The sequence below is a fragment of the Rhamphochromis sp. 'chilingali' genome (genome assembly GCF_963969265.1).
Source record: "Rhamphochromis sp. 'chilingali' genome assembly, chromosome: 5".
In the NCBI taxonomy this organism is placed as follows: domain Eukaryota; kingdom Metazoa; phylum Chordata; class Actinopteri; order Cichliformes; family Cichlidae; genus Rhamphochromis; species Rhamphochromis sp. 'chilingali'.
In genome coordinates, this window is record NC_137932.1 from 29,990,790 (window position 1) to 30,011,910 (window position 21,121).

Here is a 21,121-nt window from a genome sequence, read left to right on the forward strand (position 1 = left end):
CTCGGCTTACACTTCTTCTCCACGTGCTCTCTACTCTCATGAGAAGTGCCCTCTTCTTTCGTTGGCAAAAAGGGTTTGACAGATTCAGAATTGTGCACCACTTTATGGTAATATGTGTGGTTGTGAGAGTAACAGTAATATTAAAGACAAGTGTCTTGTAGGTGACAGAAATGTAAGTTTAGTCTGCAGTAGTAAACATCTACCTCGTGTGGAACTAACAATGTCAAAAGGTGAAATAAACTATTAAAACATTGTACAGCTTAAACTGCTGCACATACTGATCTCACGCATGGAGGTAAAGCACGAGCAACTAGAGCTAATCTTTTAGGATAGTGAGTTACTGGCTTCACTTGTGGAAAAAATGCTGTTAGTTATTTTACAGTCACCTGGCATTTGTGCTGTTCACAGAACCACAAGTCCATCGCTGGACCTCCTCTGCGCTGTCACTTATGGAGCTTGGCACACTCCCTCAGGTTCCATTTTCCAATGCTGCTGAAGATTTTAAGGCAGAACACGTCATACACCTTAGTTGTCTTCCTTAACGTCAACGTCGAAACTCTTTCATCTTATTTAAGATTTGCTGTGCAAAGTCTCCTCGTGACAATCCTTTGGAAGCCCAGTAGCACAGCTCTCTGTGCTGAAGGTGATCTCCGATCCTCCTGAAGACTCTCTCCAGGCCTCAGCTTCCATCTTGTGGACAATCCTCTGAGTCACTCCTTCTCGTCATGGCACCTCACGACAGCTACAAATTGAAAAATGACACTCCTCTCGCCACACGGCTTTCGCCATGTGTCAACTCCCCAATGAGACATGTACAAGAATGTTGCAAAGTCTCCCTAAAACAATCTCCAGGGTTTTTCCCTTGGAGCAGCTTCACTCCAAGCTGTAACCCTGTGTAAAAACATTAGTCAGCACTTAAATGTTCAGCTTGTTTAACTCCCAGCTCCTGTATCCTAGAAGACAAAGTCTTAAAGTTAAAACAACTTCACATTTGCAACCAACTGTAGATCATAAGAGTAATAAAGTATTCAGCGTCACAGAGACAAGTATCATTGCAAGTTTATTCTAAACTCATTAAACTCCTACTTTTTCCCATAATTTGTTCCAAATTATTTAACATCTCAATGTTATTCCACATTGTAATCAGTGACTTTCCTTAAGTTTGTCACTCACCATGAGCCCAATAGTTCAATTGTCACTTGTCTGTCTGTGCTGAATCCTTTACAAGCACTCTTAAAGAAAAACAAACATTAGCCAAACACACGGTTCATCCTGGTTGTCAGGTGTCGGCCATCCAGATTCCAGAGGAGCTGTGAAAAGTCATAAAGTTAACACTCGCTGTGGAAAAAGTAACAATGGTCTCATCACAGTATGTCTCAAACTGCATTAATTTCTCCCCTGTAACATTCACATTTTCTCTAACATTCTCTCAACAACACAGTGTAATTTCATCATCAACATATAGGCTGTAACTACAGTTTTCTTCATACGAAATCTCAGTAATCCTGTGGTAGAAAAACCACAGGATCCTGTGGTAGAAAAACATCATTAAGTTGTGTCCTGCTGTAAATCACATGATTAACCATCTGCTGTAAAAAGAAATGTAAATGTTAGCGCTGCGCAGGTGTATACACTCTTTCTCACAGTATTCTCTGTGAGCAACACAAGGTAGTGAATGGTACCTGGTAAATTCACAGACACAGAAAAAATTAAACTAAAAAGGTTAAATTTTCCGAGTTCACATAGTCATGTGACCCAAGTTTCCTCCTGTGGTCTCCTTCTGCTCCTGCAACAGAGACACACACAGAGATACAGCCACACCTTTGTCAGGTGGGGGTTAACTTCACACAATGGTGTTAAATCAGTCAGTCAGTTCCCCATTTATTTAAAAATTCTTACTCATTCACTCAGTGATTCCTTCTTTTGCTGATTGTGGAAATTATCGTCGCATTCAAACAAAGATCATCAAACAAAACTTTCAGTGCACCATGAAAGTAACAAAATAAAAGACAGAAAATAAAGGAAAGCAAAGGAAAGAAAGGCCTTGTTTAAGTCATGACACGTGTTCTTCATGCCAGAGGGATAAATCGTAACAACCCAATTGGCAGGCTGAACTTAGTAACAAAAGACAAATCAACAGCCACTTTAATCTCAAACATTCATCCAATCACACACAAAATACAGCATAACCCTGTTGTCTTAGCACATAATAAGTTTCTTCTCATGTTACTAAATGTGTGCCATGTTAAAACTTCTACACAGCAAAATCTCCAGTGTTAAATTAACACTGGAGAGTGTCTATATGGGTCCACACTTCTGAGTGTTAAATACAACACTGTTGAGTGTTAAATGAACACTTTTGACAGTGTTATATGTTTAAAAGTAACCTAGTCAGTTTTGAAGATTAACAATGGCTAACACTGAGCAGTGCTGATTTTCTAACACTGGAAAATAACTCAAAATGTTAGAAATATTCCAGTGTTAGAAAATCAGCACTGCTGATTTTCTAACACTTATGTGAATAATGAAAACCTATACTATAGCTCAAACAGCTGCAAAACCTATTTCCCAGACACGGGGATATTGAATTGTATAAGATAAAGCCATAAATATGTGTGTCTGAGTCTTCTATCAAAAGTTACAGCTGAAGTTGTACAAAAACGCTTAATGTCGTAAAGACAGTGTATTTCTCACTGTTACATGCATTTGAATGGGGAACTCGCCCGAAACAAAGTATAGGTTTTCATCTTCTGAATAACTTAAAAATCTTAGCTCAAACAGCTTTAAAACCTGTTTGCTAAACACGGGGATATTGAATTCTATAAGATAAAGCCATAAATATGTGTATGTTAGTCTTCTATCAAAAGTTATAGCTAGCTTCATGAAGTTGTAAAAAAACGCTTTATTTCGCCAAGACAGTTGCATTCATTTGAATGGAGTTCTGAACAAAGTATAGTTTTTCAGTTTCTGAATATCTCAATAATCTTAGCTCAAACAGCTGCAAAACCTTTTTGCACAACATGGGGATGTTTAATACTATAAGATTAAGACATCAATGTGATTTTCTGAGTTTTCTTTCAATAGTTACAGCTATCTGTATGAAGTTGTACAGAAACTGTTTACAGTAGCCCCTCGCCACGCCGTTCACCTTTGGTGGTCTCGCTGTTTCGCGACCTTTTTTTTGGTGAATTTTGCCTTCTTATTTTTTTTCTTACAGAGCATTGTGTTCTGCATTCTAATTTGCTGTAGGCCATTGTCAGTCAATGTCATGCTGTGTTTCCTGTACAGTAAAAAATGCACTCAGCTTGATAAATGTATATAAATCTTTCATCGGTAGCAGAGTGACTCTCAAGTTCTGTACTGTTTCTCAAGTTTTCTCCCCGACAAACACAACAAGTAAAGTTGTGTTTGTCTCATACTGATAATGTTCCACTTTAAGCAGCAGTCCTGCAATATAATGTAAACACTGAAATTTACACAACACCTAGTCATTTAAATGGACACAATTACATGTAAATTTATGACAAATCTTTTAGCTTTAATTTGTGGATTTTAAGCAGTTACATAGTAATAAACTTACTGGTTACATGTGTGAAATTTGATGATCAGCCACTCAATCTGCATGTGCATCAGAAAATAAAAAGCTCACATCGTACAGTTATCTAGGATAAGGGCAATGGGCACGTCTAGGATTTGGGTTTGATTAACATGCACCACTTACCATGTTTTACAGTACCTACTTGCAGCACATGTATGGCAAAGCTTTAAAAAATGTATTCAAATTAATTTCTAAAATAAAATCCAGTAGTTTCTGCAAATATGTCAATTTAGCATGTGAATAAAATAAAACCAAGCCATGGCCTTGCATCACCAGTGATATGGTGGATGTTCAGATGTTGAGAAAGCTCACAGAGTCCTAGAACACAACCTTAAGTCTTTTTCATTCAGTCAGTATTTTTCATCTTTACCCTGGATTCGCATATCTCTGCCCTAGTAATGCCAGCCAGTGAGAGATCAGGCGTGCACCAAATGTTGATGTGTTTTGTTGAGTGGAACGTTGAGGGAACAGAAATTGCATTTTTTTTCTGTTACATCATGTAAAAGAGCCAACTAGACAGACTTCAAGTAGATTATGGAGTATGTATACGCTACATCCTGGTGAGCACATCTGTCTGAATGCTGGTGAAAGAAAAATGGAAACATTGTGACACAAATATAATAACCAATAAAATCAAATGTTAGTTATAAAACATTAAAGACAAATAAAGTACAACATCTCTCTCTTAATGGAAAATAGGATTAGTGCATCATTATGACATTTTCTCATCAACCTTAATGATACAGGTAGCAAAATACTACCGCATGAAAAAGAAAAAAAATCTGTTGTATTTTATCATTTTTACTCTAGCAGTGAAACACTCAGGCAACTCTGTCTGATTGAAAACCACACTGACATGAACTCCAGAATGTATCAAGAACACTTTATCAACACTACATTTGTTGAGGCAACTAGGGGTAGCTAGTTGAGGTCTGCATGAGTGTACTAGTCCAAGTATTTTTCCTGCCCATGAATTCAAAGGTGGCTGAACCTTTGCAGACATGGTTTCAGTTCCAGAGAAGCAGACTGCGGCCGGTCAACGCAGTTAAGCTTCCCGTTTAGTTCAGCTTTTTTTTTTTTCTCAAAAAGAGTTTTTGCAGAACCATATATCAGAACATTAGACAAAGTTTAGAAGGTCATTTTTTGAGCTATGGTTTTGGTTGCAGAAAAGCAGGACAACCATCTAAGTAATGCTGCTCCCTGCTGGTGGTTACAGTAAGAGGGAGGGAGGAACAAAGCTTTGGAAAGTTCAGGCACATGACTTACAGTTAAACCTACACCTGGGCAAAAATATTCTTTACAAGAACCCTAAAATTAAAGAATAATACCAGCATCATTTGAAGTTATAGCTTATTTACCTTTACCATGTTCATTGCTAAATGTAGCGTGTAACACTTGATCCATGTTAAAGGCATGAGAAGTCTGAACAACAGGGACAAACTACAACCCCCCACCACCACCACCACCACCACCACCAGACATGAAGGCATGAAGACCATTTCAGATAAAGAAAGTGCTACGTGTGATTTTCTATGGAGTCCATTTACGTCTACGCTACTTTTCAACCCAGTATTCCTCTAAATTAGGAGGCTGTTAGGCTGTTGAGCCATTCTCTCTGTTAGATTGAGTTCATCGTGGTATAGGCTGGGTTGTTTTAAAGGAATCAGAATCAGAATCAGAATACTTTATTGATCCCTGGGGGAAATTATTTTTTGTACTTGTGTGTATTAGAAGAACAAGAAAAGGAATAAAGTAAAGATTTTAAAGAGTCACTGGAGGTAGCAGACACAGACCATGTTCAAATGAAGTGGCATGATGACAGCTTTTTAGATGAAATGCCACCCAAGACTTAACTGGAACACAACATTGTATTCATCCCTCGTACTTCTTTTTATTCTTGTGCCAACTCCAGTCTGTGCTGTTTCCTGATCTTTCCTCTGCTACAAGAGGTCAGGGAGATGGCTGTACACAGAGTCCAGCAGCTTCTGGCTGGCCTCCTGACTCTTCACTCCTGCAATCTCAAAGAGCCTGTCCAGTTTGTCCTCAGCGGCTGGGATCTGTTCGATGATATGCAACTCCTCTGGGTTGAGGATGTGCAGCATGTCGTCAAAGATGGGCTGCAGGTCACATGGGTCCAGACGCACCTGTCGGAGCACTGTGTCTTTCTTCTCTGAAAGACAAAAAAGAGACAAAGATTACCCTAAGCAATGTTCCCTCTAATTTTTCATGTGTCTGAGCGAACACACAAACTCCCTGAGCGATCCCTTGGACCACTGTGAGCAACAGCAGACGTGTGCACTGTGGTCACGCCAGCATCGAATCCATCCAAGTTACATGGTTTATTAAAATACTCAAATTACAGCATTTACATTTTACATGTTAGACTACTTTTAATTAACTGATTTAGCCCACTTAAAATGAAAATTAAAAAACAATCTTGTTCATGACCCGTTTAGTATGTTAACACTATTGGAAGTAAAAATAACTTGAACTCCAATTTTGGAAACAACTGCCTTTCTTTTTTCTTTTTTAAATAAAGCTCTGACTTGTATTATGAGTATGAGTCTGTGGTCTGGCAGAGAGTCCTGTAAGTCTCTGTCTGTAAAATACAGTATATAATGACCAATGTTGGGCAATTAATTATATAGTTACTTCTTCAAAAAAGTTACTGAGTTATGCAAACAAAAAAAAAAGTTTTTTGCCGATTGCCCATTATTTACCGAATAATGCAGCCAAGATGTTTTTTTAAATAAGCATTTCAAACTATTTACATAACAATCAAGTGTTCTGCATCAAATAATAATAATTTCTGTCCACTATGAGATAAAGGAGAACAACAGCCTGATACCTGTAGGCCTGACAACAGGAGATGTATCACTCCTGTAACACCTGTAACATTTAGCAGTTGCCTCATTGTTCTGACACACACAACAAAACGCTCACTATACTGTACCCCAAAGTGTAAAACATGACATTTCCTGTTCCCACTAGGTGGCGCTGTCCCTGATGTCAAATATGGCACTTGAAATATGTTCAGGGGTGGAGCCTTATCATATGTGTTCACTTTGGTCAAGGTCAGAAAATCTATGACAAAATGAGAGGCAATAAGATTTTGATGGCGAGTCATCGAAATTCGCCATGGCGCCACGGCCTCACCGTATTGTAAAAACTCAAAAGCTCCGCAATTTAACATGGCCCAGGTGTGTAGTTGACACTGACCAAAGATGAAGCTTATACAACCAAATCCCAAGGAGGAGTTCGCAAAAGTTCGAGGCATTGAAATGGCAAAATTAGAGCCAAAATGTCACCTTCTCTTCCAAATGGCGGACTTCCTGTTGGGTTTGCGTCAATGGGCCCACAGACTTTTTTGTTCGTCTTGGCATGATACACATGTGTGCCAAATTTCATACATGTAGCTGAAACGATGTGGTCGTAGGGCTGCATTTAACAAGGCATAGGTGGCGCTGTAGAGCCATTTCCCAGTGCTCATATGTAAAACCATTAAAATACAAAATTTTTCACCAGACCTGGCATGTGTGCAAAATTTCATGAGTTTTTGAGCATGTTTAGGCCCTCAAAAAGGCCCTTGTTTGGGGTGAATAATAATAATAATAATAATTAAAGCTGCAAGCAGCGTTATGAGGGCCCTCGCACCCCCGGCGCGTCGAGCCACGCCCAACACCTAAAACCAGCACCTCCGATCTGATGTCACATTGATGGAATTCATGCATTTAACCACCAGCTAACAATTCATCTTATTCAACCAGGATTATAGTCATGCCACTAGGTGGCGCTCTAACCATTATTGACAAATAGCATAACAAACATTTCCAAGCTCGAGTCTCATCACACCTGCGACCTTTGGGAGAGATTGGACATTGTGTTTTTTAGTGACAGCAGATTACTGCTTTTTGCGAGTGATTGAAACTCTACGTGCCGCCATGACCACCCCGTTTCCCTGAACGGAAAAAGCTTCGCAATTTAACATCACAAAGGTCTTTAGATTCTACACACTGAAGAATGCTTCAATATGATGAAATCCCTTGGAGGAGTTCGTCAAAGTATGAGGCCTGAAAAGGGGGGAAAATGTCATCAAAATTACACATTAATTTTAAAATGGCTGACTTCCTGTTGGATTTGGGATATTGCTCCAAGAGACTTTTTTGTACATCTTGATATCTTACACAAGCTTACCAAGTGTCAGACTCATAGATGAAACACAGAGCAGGGGCTGATGTTTTGAAATATTGTAGGGGGCGCTGTGGAGCCATTTTGCGCTATTCAAGGAAAATGGTTACATAACAACAAAGCCTTCATCCATTTGGAGGTGTGTGCCAAATTTCAAGCCTCTATAAACTTTCCAAGCCCCTCAAAAGCCACTTCATCTTTCATGATGAACCGCGTTGCCACCAGGGTGCGCCGTTCAGTTTAAAGTCACAATTTTTGCACTAAAGCATCATCAAGGACTGATGGTGATATTCACCGCTTTTGAGGTGGCCACGATGAACCTGTGAAAATCAGTACAACAAAGTGTAAGACATGACATTTCCTGTTCCCACTAGGTGGCGCTCTTCATATTCCTGACAATGGGCACATCAATCTGTTCAGGGCGGGTGTGACATCATGCCTGTAAAGTCTGGTACTAATCAGACTGGATTTCATGGAGTTATACTAATTTGTTTCTTCATGGCGAGACATCAAAGTTCGCCATGCTGCTGGGGTCACACCCTTTCGCGAAAACTCACAGTTTTCACTGTACCCCAAGACCAACTCCTTAAGGCTTTCCTGGAGAAATATGAGGCTGCAGATGTCACCCATCACAATACTGTACCCCAAAGTGTAAAACATGACATTTCCTGTTCCCACTAGGTGGCGCTGGCCCTTATGTCAAATATGGCACTTGAAATATGTTCAGGGGTGGAGCCTTATCATATGTGTGCTCTTTGGTCAAGGTCAGAAAATGTATGACAAAATGAGAGGCAATAAGATTTTCTTGGCGAGTCATCGAAATTCGCCATGGCGCCACGGCCTCATGGTATTGTGAAAACTCAAAAGCTCCGCAATTTAACATGGCACAAGGGTGTAGTTGACACTGTCCAAATTTGAAGTTTATAGGACCAAATCCCAAGGAGGAGTTCGTTAAAGTTCGAGGCATGGAAATGGCAAAATTAGAGCCAAAATGTCACCTTCTCTTCCAAATGGCGGACTTCCTGTTGGGTTTGCGTCAATGGGCCCACAGACTTTTTTGTTCGTCTTGGAATGATACACATGTGTGCCAAATTTCATACATGTAGCTCAAACCATGTGGTCGTAGGGCTGCATTTAACAAGGCATAGGTGGCGCTCTAGAGCCATTTCCCAGTGCTCATAAGTAAAACCATTAAAATACAAAATTTTTCACCAGACCTGGCATGTGTGCAAAATTTCATGAGTTTTTGAGCATGTTTAGGCCCTCAAAAAGGCCCTTGTTTGGGGTGAATAATAATAATAATAATTAAAGCTGCAAGCAGCGTTATGAGGGCCCTCGCACACCCGACGTGTCGAGCCATGCCCAACACCTGAAACCAGCACGTCCGATCTGATGTCACATTGATGGAATTCATGCATTTAACCACCAGTTAACATTTCATTTGCTTCAACCATGAGTATAGTCGTCCCACTAGGTGGCGCTCTAACCATTATGTACAAATGGCATAACAAACATTTCCGAGCTCGAGTCTCATCACGCCTATGAGCTTTGGGAGAGATTGGACATTGTGTTTTTGAGTGACAGCAGATTACTGCTTTTTGGCGAGTGATTCAAACTCTAAGTGCCACCATAACCACCCCGTTTCACTGAACGTAAAAAGCTTCGCAATTTAACATCACAAAGGTCTTTAGATTCCACACACTGGAGATTGGTTCAATATGATGAAATCCCTTGGAGGAGTTCGTCAAAGAACGGTGCCTGGAAAGAGGGGAAAATGTTGCCAAAATTACACATTAATTTTAAAATGGCTGACTTCCTGTTGGATTTGGGATATTGCACCAAGAGACTTTTTTGTACATCTTGATATCTCCTATAAGCTTACCAGGTTTCAGAATCATACATAGAACACAGAGCAGGGACTGTGGTTTTGAAATTTTGTAGGGGGCGCTGTGGAGCAATTTCGCGCTATTTAATGAAAATGATCACATGCCAACAAAGCCTTCATCCATTTGGAGGTGTGTGCCAAATTTCAAGCCTCTATAAACTTGCCAAGACCCTCAAAAGCCACTTCATCTTTCATGTTGAACAGCGTTGCCACCAGGGTGCGCCGTTCAGTTTAAACTCACAATTTTTGCACTAAAGCATCACAAGGGACTGATGGTGATATTCACCGCTTTTGAGGTGGCCAAGATGAACCTGTGAAAATCAGTACAACAAAATTAAAGCCATGACATTTCCTGTTGCCACTAGGTGGCGCTGTCCGTATTTCCGACAATGGGCACATCAATCTGTTCAGGGCGGGTCTGACATCATGCCTGTAAAGTCTGGTACTGATCAGACTGGATTTCATTGAGTTATACTAATTTGTTTCTTCATGGCGTTACATCAAAGTTCGCCACGCTGCTGGGGTCACACCCTTTTGCGAAAAGTCACAGTTTTCACTGTAACCCAAGACCAACTCCTTAAGGCTTTCCTGGAGAAATTTGAGGCTGCAGATGTCACCCATCACTATACTGTACCCCAAAGTGTAAAACATGACATTTCCTGTTCCCACTAGGTGGCGCTGTCCTTGATGTCAAATATGGCAGTTGAAATATGTTCAGGGGTGGAGCCTTATCATATGTGTGCTCTTTGGTCCAGATCGGAACATGTATGACAGAATGAGAGGCAATAAGATTTTCATGGCGAGTCATCAAAATTCGCCATGGCGCCACGGCCTCATACTATTGTGAAAACTCAAAAGCTCCGCAATTTAACATGGCACAAGGGTGTAGTTGACACTGTCCAAATTTGAAGCTTATAGGACCAAATCCCAAGGAGGAGTTCGTTAAAGTTCGAGGCATGGAAATGGCAAAATTAGAGCCAAAATGTCACCTTCTCTTCCAAATGGCGGACTTCCTGTTGGGTTTGCGTCAATGGGCCCCCAGACTTTTTTGTTCGTCTTGGAATGATACACATGTGTGCCAAATTTCATACATGTAGCTCAAACGATGTGGTCGTAGGGCTGTATTTAACAAGACATAGGTGGCGCTGTAGAGCCATTTCCCAGTGCTCATATGTAAAACCATTAAAATACAAAATTTTTCACCAAACCTGGCATGTGTGCAAAATTTCATGAGTTTTTGAGCATGTTTAGGCCCTCAAAAAGGCCCTTGTTTGGGGTGAATAATAATAATAATAATAAGAAACGGAGCAGATACAATAGGGCCTTCGCACTCTCGGTGCTCGGGCCCTAATTAAAGCTGCAAGCAGCGTTATGAGGGCCCTCGCACCCCCGGCGCGTCGAGCCACGCCCAACACCTAAAACCAGCACGTCCGATCTCATGTCACATTGATGGAATTCATGCATTTAACCACCAGCTAACATTTCAACTCATTCATTCATGATTTGTTAGTCGTTCCACTAGGTGGCGCTCTAACCCTTATGCACAAATGGCATAACAAACATTTCCGAGCTCGAGTCTCATCACGCCTATGAGCTTTGGGAGAGATTGGACATTGTGTTTTTGAGTGACAGCAGATTACTGCTTTTTGGCGAGTGATTGAAACTCCACGTGCCGCCATGACCACCCCGTTTCCCTGAATGTAAAAAGCTTCGCAATTTAACATCACAAAGGTCTTTAGATTCCACACACAGGAGATCGCATCAATCTGATGAAATCCCTTGCAGGAGTACGTCAAAGAACGATGCCTGGAAAGGGGGGAAAATGTTGCCAAAATTAAACATTAATTTTAAAATGGCTGACTTCCTGTTGGATTTTGGATATTGCTCCAAGAGACTTTTTTGTACATCTTGATATCTCCTATAAGCTTACCAGGTTTCAGACTCATACATAAAACACAGAGCTGGGGCTGTGGTTTTGAAATTTTGTAGGGGGCGCTGTGGAGCCATTTCGCGCTATTCAATAAAAATGATCACATGACAACAAAGCCTTCATCCATTTGGAGGGGTGTGCTAAATTTAAAGCCTCTATATACTTTCCAAGCCCCTCAAAAGCCACTTCATCTTTCCTGGTGGACCGCGTTGCCACCAGGGTGCGCCGTTCAGTTTAAAGTCACAATTTTTGCACTGAAGCATCACGAGGGACTGATGTTGATATTCCCTGCTTTTGAGGTGGCCACGATGAACCTGTGAAAATCAGTACAACAAAATTAAAGCCATGACATTTCCTGTTGCCACTAGGTGGCGCTGTACGTATTCCCGACAATGGGCACATCAATCTGTTCAGGGCGGGTCTGACATCATGCCTGTAAAGTCTGGTACTGAACAGACTGGATTTCATTGAGTTATACTAATTTGTTTCTTCATGGCGTGACATCAAAGTTCGCCATGCTGCTGGGGTCACACCCTTTTGCGAAAAGTCACAGTTTTCACTGTAACCCAAGACCAACTCCTTAAGGCTTTCCTGGAGAAATTTGAGGCTGCAGGTGTCACCCATCACTATACTGTACCCCAAAGTGTAAAACATGACATTTCCTGTTCCCACTAGGTGGCGCTGTCCCTGGTGTCAAATATGGCAGTTGAAATATGTTCAGGGGTGGAGCCTTGTCATATGTGTTCACTTTGGTCAAGGTCAGAAAATGTATGACAAAATGAGAGGCAATAAGATTTTCATGGCGAGTCATCGAAATTCGCCATGGCGCCACGGCCTCATAGTATTGTGAAAACTCAAAAGCTCCGCAATTTAACATGGCACAAGGGTGTAGTTGACACTGTCCAAATTTGAAGGTTATGAAATGAAACCCCAAGGAGGAGTTCGCAAAAGTTCGAGGCATGGAAATGGCAAAATTAGAGCCAAAATGTCACCTTCTCTTCCAAATGGCGGACTTCCTGTTGGGTTTGCGTCAATGGGCCCACAGACTTTTTTGTTCGTCTTGGCATGATACACATGTGTGCCAAATTTCATACATGTAGCTCAAACGATGTGGTCGTAGGGCTGCATTTAACAAGGCATAGGTGGCGCTCTAGAGCCATTTCCCAGTGCTCATATGTAAAACCATTAAAATACAAAATTTTTCACCAGACCTGGCATGTGTGCAAAATTTCATGAGTTTTTGAGCATGTTTAGGCCCTCAAAAAGGCCCTTGTTTGGGGTGAATAATAATAATAATAATAATAATAATAATAAGAAACGGAGCAGATACAATAGGGCCTTCGCACTCTCGGTGCTCGGGCCCTAATAATAAGAAACGGAGCAGATACAATAGGGCCTTCGCACTCTCGGTGCTCGGGCCCTAATTAAAGCTGCAAGCAGCGTTATGAGGGCCCTCGCACCCTGGCGTGTCGAGCCACGCCCAACACCTAAAACCAGCACGTCCGATGTGATGTCACATTGATGGAATTCATGCATTTAACCACCAGCTAACATTTCATTTGGTTCAACCATGAGTATAGTCGTCCCACTAGGTGGCGCTCTAACCATTATAGACAAAGGGCATAACAAACATTTCCGAGCTCGAGTCTCATCACGCCTGCGACCTTTGGGAGAGATTGGACTTTGTGTCTTTGAGTGACAGCATATTACTGCTTTTTGGCCAGTGATTGAAACTCCACGTGCCGCCATGACCACCCCGTTTCCTTGAACGTAAAAAGCTTCGCAATTTAACATCACAAAGGTCTTTAGATTCCACACACTGGAGAATGGTTCAATATGATGAAATCCCTTGGAGGAGTTCGTCAAAGTATGAAGCCTGAAAAGAGGGGAAAATGTCGCCAAAATTGCACATTAATTTTAAAATGGCTGACTTCCTGTTGGATTTGGGATATTGCTCCAAGAGACTTTTTTGTACATCTTGATATTTTCCATAAGCTTACCAGGTTTCAGACTCATAGATGAAACACAGAGCAGGGGCTGTTGTTTTGAAATTTTGTAGGGGGCGCTGTGGAGCAATTTCGCGCTATTCAATGAAAATGATCACATGACAACAAAGCCTTCATCCATTTGGAGGTGTGTGCCAAATTTCAAGCCTCTATAAACTTGCAAGCCCCTCAAAAGCCACTTCATCTTTCATGTTGAACAGCGTTGCCACCAGGGTGCGCCGTTCAGTTTAAAGTCACAATTTTTGCACTGAAGCATCACGAGGGACTGATGTTGATATTCACCGCTTTTGAGGTGGCCACGATGAACCTGTGAAAATCAGTACAACAAAATTAAAGCCATGACATTTCCTGTTGCCACTAGGTGGCGCTGTACGTATTCCCGACAATGGGCACATCAATCTGTTCAGGGCGGGTCTGACATCATGCCTGTAAAGTCTGGTACTGAACAGACTGGATTTCATTGAGTTATACTAATTTGTTTCTTCATGGCGTGACATCAAAGTTCGCCATGCTGCTGGGGTCACACCCTTTTGCGAAAAGTCACAGTTTTCACTGTAACCCAAGACCAACTCCTTAAGGCTTTCCTGGAGAAATTTGAGGCTGCAGGTGTCACCCATCACTATACTGTACCCCAAAGTGTAAAACATGACATTTCCTGTTCCCACTAGGTGACGCTGTCCTTGAGGTCAAATATGGCAGTTGAAATATGTTCAGGGGTGGAGCCTTATCATATGTGTTCACTTTGGTCAAGGTCAGAAAATGTATGACAAAATGAGAGGCAATAAGATTTTCATGGCGAGTCATCGAAATTCGCCATGGCGCCACGGCCTCATAGTATTGTGAAAACTCAAAAGCTCCGCAATTTAACATGGCACAAGGGTGTAGTTGACACTGTCCAAATTTGAAGTTTATAGGACCAAATCCCAAGGAGGAGTTCGTTAAAGTACAAGGCATGGAAACGGTAAAATCAGAGCCAAAATGTCACCTTCAATCCAAAATGGCGGACTTCCTGTTGGGTTTAGGACATTGCCATAATAGACTTTTTTGTTCGACTCTGAACGTTATAACGGTGTACCGACTTTCAAACTTGTAGGCCATACCCATACCGGGGGCTCGCGTTTTTCAATTTTCTAGGTGGCGCTACTGAGCTAATTTTCCCTGGCCATGTCTGACAACATTAAAATACGTAAATTTTCACCAGACCTGACGCGTGTGCAAAATTTCATGAGTTTTCGAGCATGTTTAGGCCCTCAAACGGCCAATTCATTTGCCGAAATAATAATAATAATAATAATAATAATAAACAGAGCAATTACAATAGGGCCTTCGCACTGTCAGTGCTCGGGCCCTAATTAAAGCTGCAAGCAGCGTTATGAGGGCCCTCGCACCCCGGCGTGTCGAGCCACGCCCAACACCTAAAACCAGCACCTCCGATCTGATGTCACATTGATGAAATTCATGCATTCAACCACCAGCTAACATTTCATCTCATTCAATCATGATTATAGTCGTCCCACTAGGTGGCGCTCTAACCATTACTGACAAATGGCATAACAAACATTTCCGAGCTCGAGTCTCATCACGCCTGCGACCTTTGGGACATATTGGACATTTTGATTTTGAGTGACAGCAGATTACTGCTTTTTGGCGAGTGACTGAAACTCCACATGCCGCCATGACCACCCCGTTTCCCTGAACGTAAAAAGCTTCGCAATTTAACATCACAAAGGTCTTTAGATTCCACACACTGGAGATTGGTTCAATATGATGAAATCCCTTGGAGGAGTTCGTCAAAGAACGGTGCCTGGAAAGAGTGGAAAATATCACAAAAATTACACATTAATTTTAAAATGGCTGACTTCCTGTTGGATTTGGGATATTGCTCCAAGAGACTTTTTTGTACATCTTGATATTTTCCATAAGCTTACCAGGTTTCAGACTCATAGATGAAACACAGAGCAGGGGCTGTTGTTTTGGAATATTGTAGGGGGCGCTGTGGAGCAATTTCGAGCTATTCAATGAAAATGATCACATGACAATAAACGCTACATCCATTTGGAGGTGTGTGCCAAATTTCAAGCCTCTATAAACTTTCCAAGTCCCTCAAAAGCCACTTCATCTTTCATGGTGAACCGCGTTGCCACCAGGGTGCGCCGTTCAGTTTAAAGTCACAATTTTTGCACTGAAGCATCACGAGGGACTGATGTTGATATTCACCGCTTTTGAGGTGGCCACGATGAACCTGTGAAAATCAGTACAACAAAATTAAAGCCATGACATTTCCTGTTGCCACTAGGTGGCGCTGTCCGTATTCCCGACAATGGGCACATCAATCTGTTCAGGGTGGGTCTGACATCATGCCTGTAAAGTCTGGTACTGAACAGACTGGATTTCATTGAGTTATACTAATTTGTTTCTTCATGGCGTGACATCAAAGTTCGCCATGCTGCTGGGGTCACACCCTTTTGCGAAAAGTCACAGTTTTCACTGTAACCCAAGACCAACTCCTTAAGGCTTTCCTGGAGAAATTTGAGGCTGCAGGTGTCACCCATCACTATACTGTACCCCAAAGTGTAAAACATGACATTTCCTGTTCCCACTAGGTGGCGCTGTCCTTGATGTCAAATATGGCACTTGAAATATGTTCAGGGGTGGAGTCTTATCATATGTGTTCACTTTGGTCAAGGTCAGAAAATGTATGACAAAATGAGAGGCAATAAGATTTTCATGGCGAGTCATCGAAATTCGCCATGGCGCCACGGCGTCACCGTATTGTGAAAACTCAAAAGCTCCGCAATTTAACATGGCACAAGGGTGTAGTTGACACTGACCAAATATGAAGGTTATGAAATCAAACCCCAAGGAGGAGTTCGCAAAAGTTCGAGGCATGGAAATGGCAAAATTAGAGCCAAAATGTCACCTTCTCTTCCAAATGGCGGACTTCCTGTTGGGTTTGCATCAATGGGCCCACAGACTTTTTTGTTCGTCTTGGCATGATACACATGTGTGCCAAATTTCATACGTGTAGCTCAAACGATGTGGTCGTAGGGCTGCATTTAACAAGGCATAGGTGGCGCTGTAGAGCCATTTCCCAGTGCTCATATGTAAAACCATTAAAATACAAAATTTTTCACCAGACCTGGCATGTGTGCAAAATTTCATGAGTTTTTGAGCATGTTTAGGCCCTCAAAAAGGCCCTTGTTTCGCCTGAATAATAATAATAATAATAATAATAATAATAATAATAATAATTAAAGCTGCAAGCAGCGTTATGAGGGCCCTCGCACCCCCGGCGCGTCGAGCCACGCCCAACACCTAAAACCAGCACCTCCGATCTGATGTCACATTGATGGAATTCATGCATTTAACCACCAGCTAACAATTCATCTCATTCAATCATGATTATAGTTGTCCCACTAGGTGGAGCTCTAACCATTACTGACAAATGGCATAACAAACATTTCCTAGCTCGAGTCTCATCACACCTGAGACGTTTGGGAGAGATTGGACATTGTGTTTTTGAGTGACAGCAGATTACTGCTTTTTGGCGAGTGATTCAAACTCTAAGTGCCACCATAACCACCCCGTTTCACTGAACGTAAAAAGCTTCGCAATTTAACATCACAAAGGTCTTTAGATTCCACACACTGGAGATTGGTTCAATATGATGAAATCCCTTGGAGGAGTTCGTCAAAGAACGGTGCCTGGAAAGAGGGGAAAATGTTGCCAAAATTACACATTAATATTAAAATGGCTGACTTCCTGTTGGATTTGGGATATTGCACCAAGAGACTTTTTTGTACATCTTGATATCTCCTATAAGCTTACCAGGTTTCAGAATCATACATAGAACACAGAGCAGGGGCTGTGGTTTTGAAATTTTGTAGGGGGCGCTGTGGAGCAATTTCGCGCTATTCAATGAAAATGATCACATGCCAACAAAGCCTTCATCCATTTGGAGGTGTGTGCCAAATTTCAAGCCTCTATAAACTTGCCAAGACCCTCAAAAGCCACTTCATCTTTCATGTTGAACAGCGTTGCCACCAGGGTGCGCCGTTCAGTTTAAACTCACAATTTTTGCACTGAAGCATCACGAGGGACTGATGGTGATATTCACCGCTTTTGAGGTGGCCAAGATGAACCTGTGAAAATCAGTACAACAAAATTAAAGCCATGACATTTCCTGTTGCCACTAGGTGGCGCTGTCCGTATTTCCGACAATGGGCACATCAATCTGTTCAGGGCGGGTCTGACATCATGCCTGTAAAGTCTGGTACTGATCAGACTGGATTTCATTGAGTTATACTAATTTGTTTCTTCATGGCGTGACATCAAAGTTCGCCATGCTGCTGGGGTCACACCCTTTCGCGAAAACTCACAGTTTTCACTGTAACCCAAGACCAACTCCTTAAGGCTTTCCTGGAGAAATTTGAGGCTGCAGATGTCACCCTTCACTATACTGTACCCCAAAGTGTAAAACATGACATTTCCTGTTCCCACTAGGTGGCGCTGTCCTTGAGGTCAAATATGGCAGTTGAAATATGTTCAGGGGTGGAGCCTTATCATATGTGTGCTCTTTGGTCCAGATTGGAACATGTATGACAGAATGAGAGGCAATAAGATTTTCATGGCGAGTCATCGAAATTCGCCATGGCGCCACGGCCTCATAGTATTGTGAAAACTCAAAAGCTCCGCAATTTAACATGGCACAAGGGTGTAGTTGACACTGTCCAAATTTGAAGCTTATACGACCAAATCCCAAGGAGGAGTTCGTTAAAGTACAAGGCATGGAAACGGTAAAATCAGAGCCAAAATGTCACCTTCAATCCAAAATGGCGGACTTCCTGTTGGGTTTGCGTCAATGGGCCCACAGACTTTTTTGTTCGTCTTGGCATGATACACATGTGTGCCAAATTTCATACATGTAGCTGAAACGATGTGGTCGTAGGGCTGCATTTAACAAGGCATAGGTGGCGCTCTAGAGCCATTTCCCAGTGCTCATATGTAAAACCATTAAAATACGTAAATTTTCACCAGACCTGACGCGTGCGCAAAATTTCCAGAGTTTTCGAGCATGTTTAGGCCCTCAAAAGGCCGATTCATTTGCCGGAATAATAATAATAATAATAATAAACAGAGCAATTACAATAGGGCCTTCGCACTGTCAGTGCTCGGGCCCTAATAATAAGAAACGGAGCAGATACAATAGGGCCTTCGCACTCTCGGTGCTCGGGCCCTAATTAAAGCTGCAAGCAGCGTTATGAGGGCCCTCGCACCCCCGGCGCGTCGAGCCACGCCCAACACCTACAACCAGCACGTCCGATCTGATGTCACATTGATGGAATTCATGCATTTAACCACCAGCTAACATTTCAACTCATTCATTCATGATTAGTTAGTCGTTCCACTAGGTGGCGCTCTAACCATTATGTACAAATGGCATAACAAACACTTCCGAGCTCGAGTCTCATCACACCTTAGACGTTTGGGAGAGATTGGACATTGTGTTTTTGAGTGACAGCAGATTACTGCTTTTTGGCGAGTGATTCAAACTCTAAGTGCCACCATAACCACCCCGTTTCACTGAACGTAAAAAGCTTCGCAATTTAACATCACAAAGGTCTTTAGATTCCACACACTGGAGATTGGTTCAATATGATGAAATCCCTTGGAGGAGTTCGTCAAAGAACGGTGCCTGGAAAGAGGGGAAAATGTTGCCAAAATTACACATTAATTTTAAAATGGCTGACTTCCTTTTGGATTTGGGATATTGCACCAAGAGACTTTTTTGTACATCTTGATATCTCCTATAAGCTTACCAGGTTTCAGAATCATACATAGAACACAGAGCAGGGGCTGTGGTTTTGAAATTTTGTAGGGGGCGCTGTGGAGCCACTTCGCGCTATTCAATGAAAATGATCACATGCCAACAAAGCGTTCATCCATTTGGAGGGGTGTGCTAAATTTAAAGCCTCTATATACTTTCCAAGCCCCTCAAAAGCCACTTCATCTTTCATGGTGGACCGCGTTGCCACCAGGGTGCGCCGTTCAGTTTAAAGTCACAATTTTTGCACTGAAGCATCACGAGGGACTGATGGTGATATTCACCGCTTTTGAGGTGGCCAAGATGAACCTGTGAAAACCAGTACAACAAAGTGTAAGACATGACATTTCCTGTTCCCACTAGGTGGCGCTCTTCATATTCCTGACATTGGGCACATCAATCTGTTCAGGGCGGGTGTGACATCATGCCTGTAAAGTCTGGTACTAATCAGACTGGATTTCATGGAGTTATACTAATTTGTTTCTTCATGGCGAGATATCAAAGTTCGCCATACTGCTGAGGTCACACCCTTTCGTGAAAAGCTACAGTTTTCACTGTACCCCAAGACCAACTCCTTACGCCTTTCCTGGAGAAATTTGAGGCTGCAGATGTCACCCATCACTATACTGTACCCCAAAGTGTAAAACATGACATTTCCTGTTCCCACTAGGTGGCGCTGTCCTTGATGTCAAATATGGCAGTTGAAATATGTTCAGGGCTGGAGCCTTATCATATGTGTTCACTTTGGTCAAGGTCAGAAAATGTATGACAAAATGAGAGGCAATAAGATTTTCATGGCGAGTCATCGAAATTCGCCGTGGCGCCACGGCCTCATGGTATTGTGAAAACTCAAAAGCTCCGCAATTTAACATGGCACATGGGTGTAGTTGGCACTGACCAAATATGAAGGTTATGAAATCAAACCCCAAGGAGGAGTTCGTTAAAGTTCGAGGCATGGAAACGGTAAAATCAGAGCCAAAATGTCACCTTCAATCCAAAATGGCGGACTTCCTGTTGGGTTTAGGACATTGCCATAATAGACTTTTTTGTTCGACTCTGAACGTTATATAGGTGTACCGACTTTCAAACATGTAGGCCATACTCATACCGGGGGCTCGCCTTTTTCATTTTTCTAGGTGGCGCTACTGAGCTAATTTTCCCTGGCCATGTCTGAGAACATTAAAATACGTAAATTTTCACCAGACCTGACGCGTGTGCAAAATTTCATGAGTTTTCGAGCATGTTTAGGCCCTCAAACGGCCAATTCATTTGCCGGAATAATAATAATAATAATAATAATAATAATAATAAACAGAGCAATTACAATAGGGCCTTCGCACTGTCAGTGCTCGGGCCCTAATAATAATAATAAGAAACGGAGCAGATACAATAGGGCCTTCGCACTCTCAGTGCTCGGGCCCTAATAAGAAACGGAGCAGATACAATAGGGCCTTCGCACTCTCAGTGCTCGGGCCCTAATAATAATAATCAGAGCAATTACAATAGGGCCTTCGCACTGTCAGTGCTCGGGCCCTAATAATAATAATAATAATAATAATAATAATAAACAGAGCAATTACAATAGGGCCTTCGCACTGTCAGTGCTCGGGCCCTAATAATAATAATAAGAAACGGAGCAGATACAATAGGGCCTTCGCACTCTCAGTGCTCGGGCCCTAATAATAAGAAA

At 42.0% G+C, this 21,121-nt stretch overlaps 1 protein-coding gene across 1 annotated transcript in view; it reads right to left on the minus strand.

Annotated features, from left to right (window-relative positions):
• Nucleotides 1-5,073: 5,073 nt before the first annotated feature.
• Nucleotides 5,074-21,121, minus strand: part of tnfrsf21 (tumor necrosis factor receptor superfamily, member 21) — a 228,138-nt gene continuing 212,090 nt past the window's right edge. Inside the window, exon 6 of the mRNA XM_080883525.1 lies at nucleotides 5,074-5,768. Within this exon, the coding sequence (XP_080739651.1) occupies nucleotides 5,539-5,768 (230 nt within the window). The 3' untranslated portion in view covers nucleotides 5,074-5,538. The remainder of the gene's footprint in view (nucleotides 5,769-21,121) is intronic.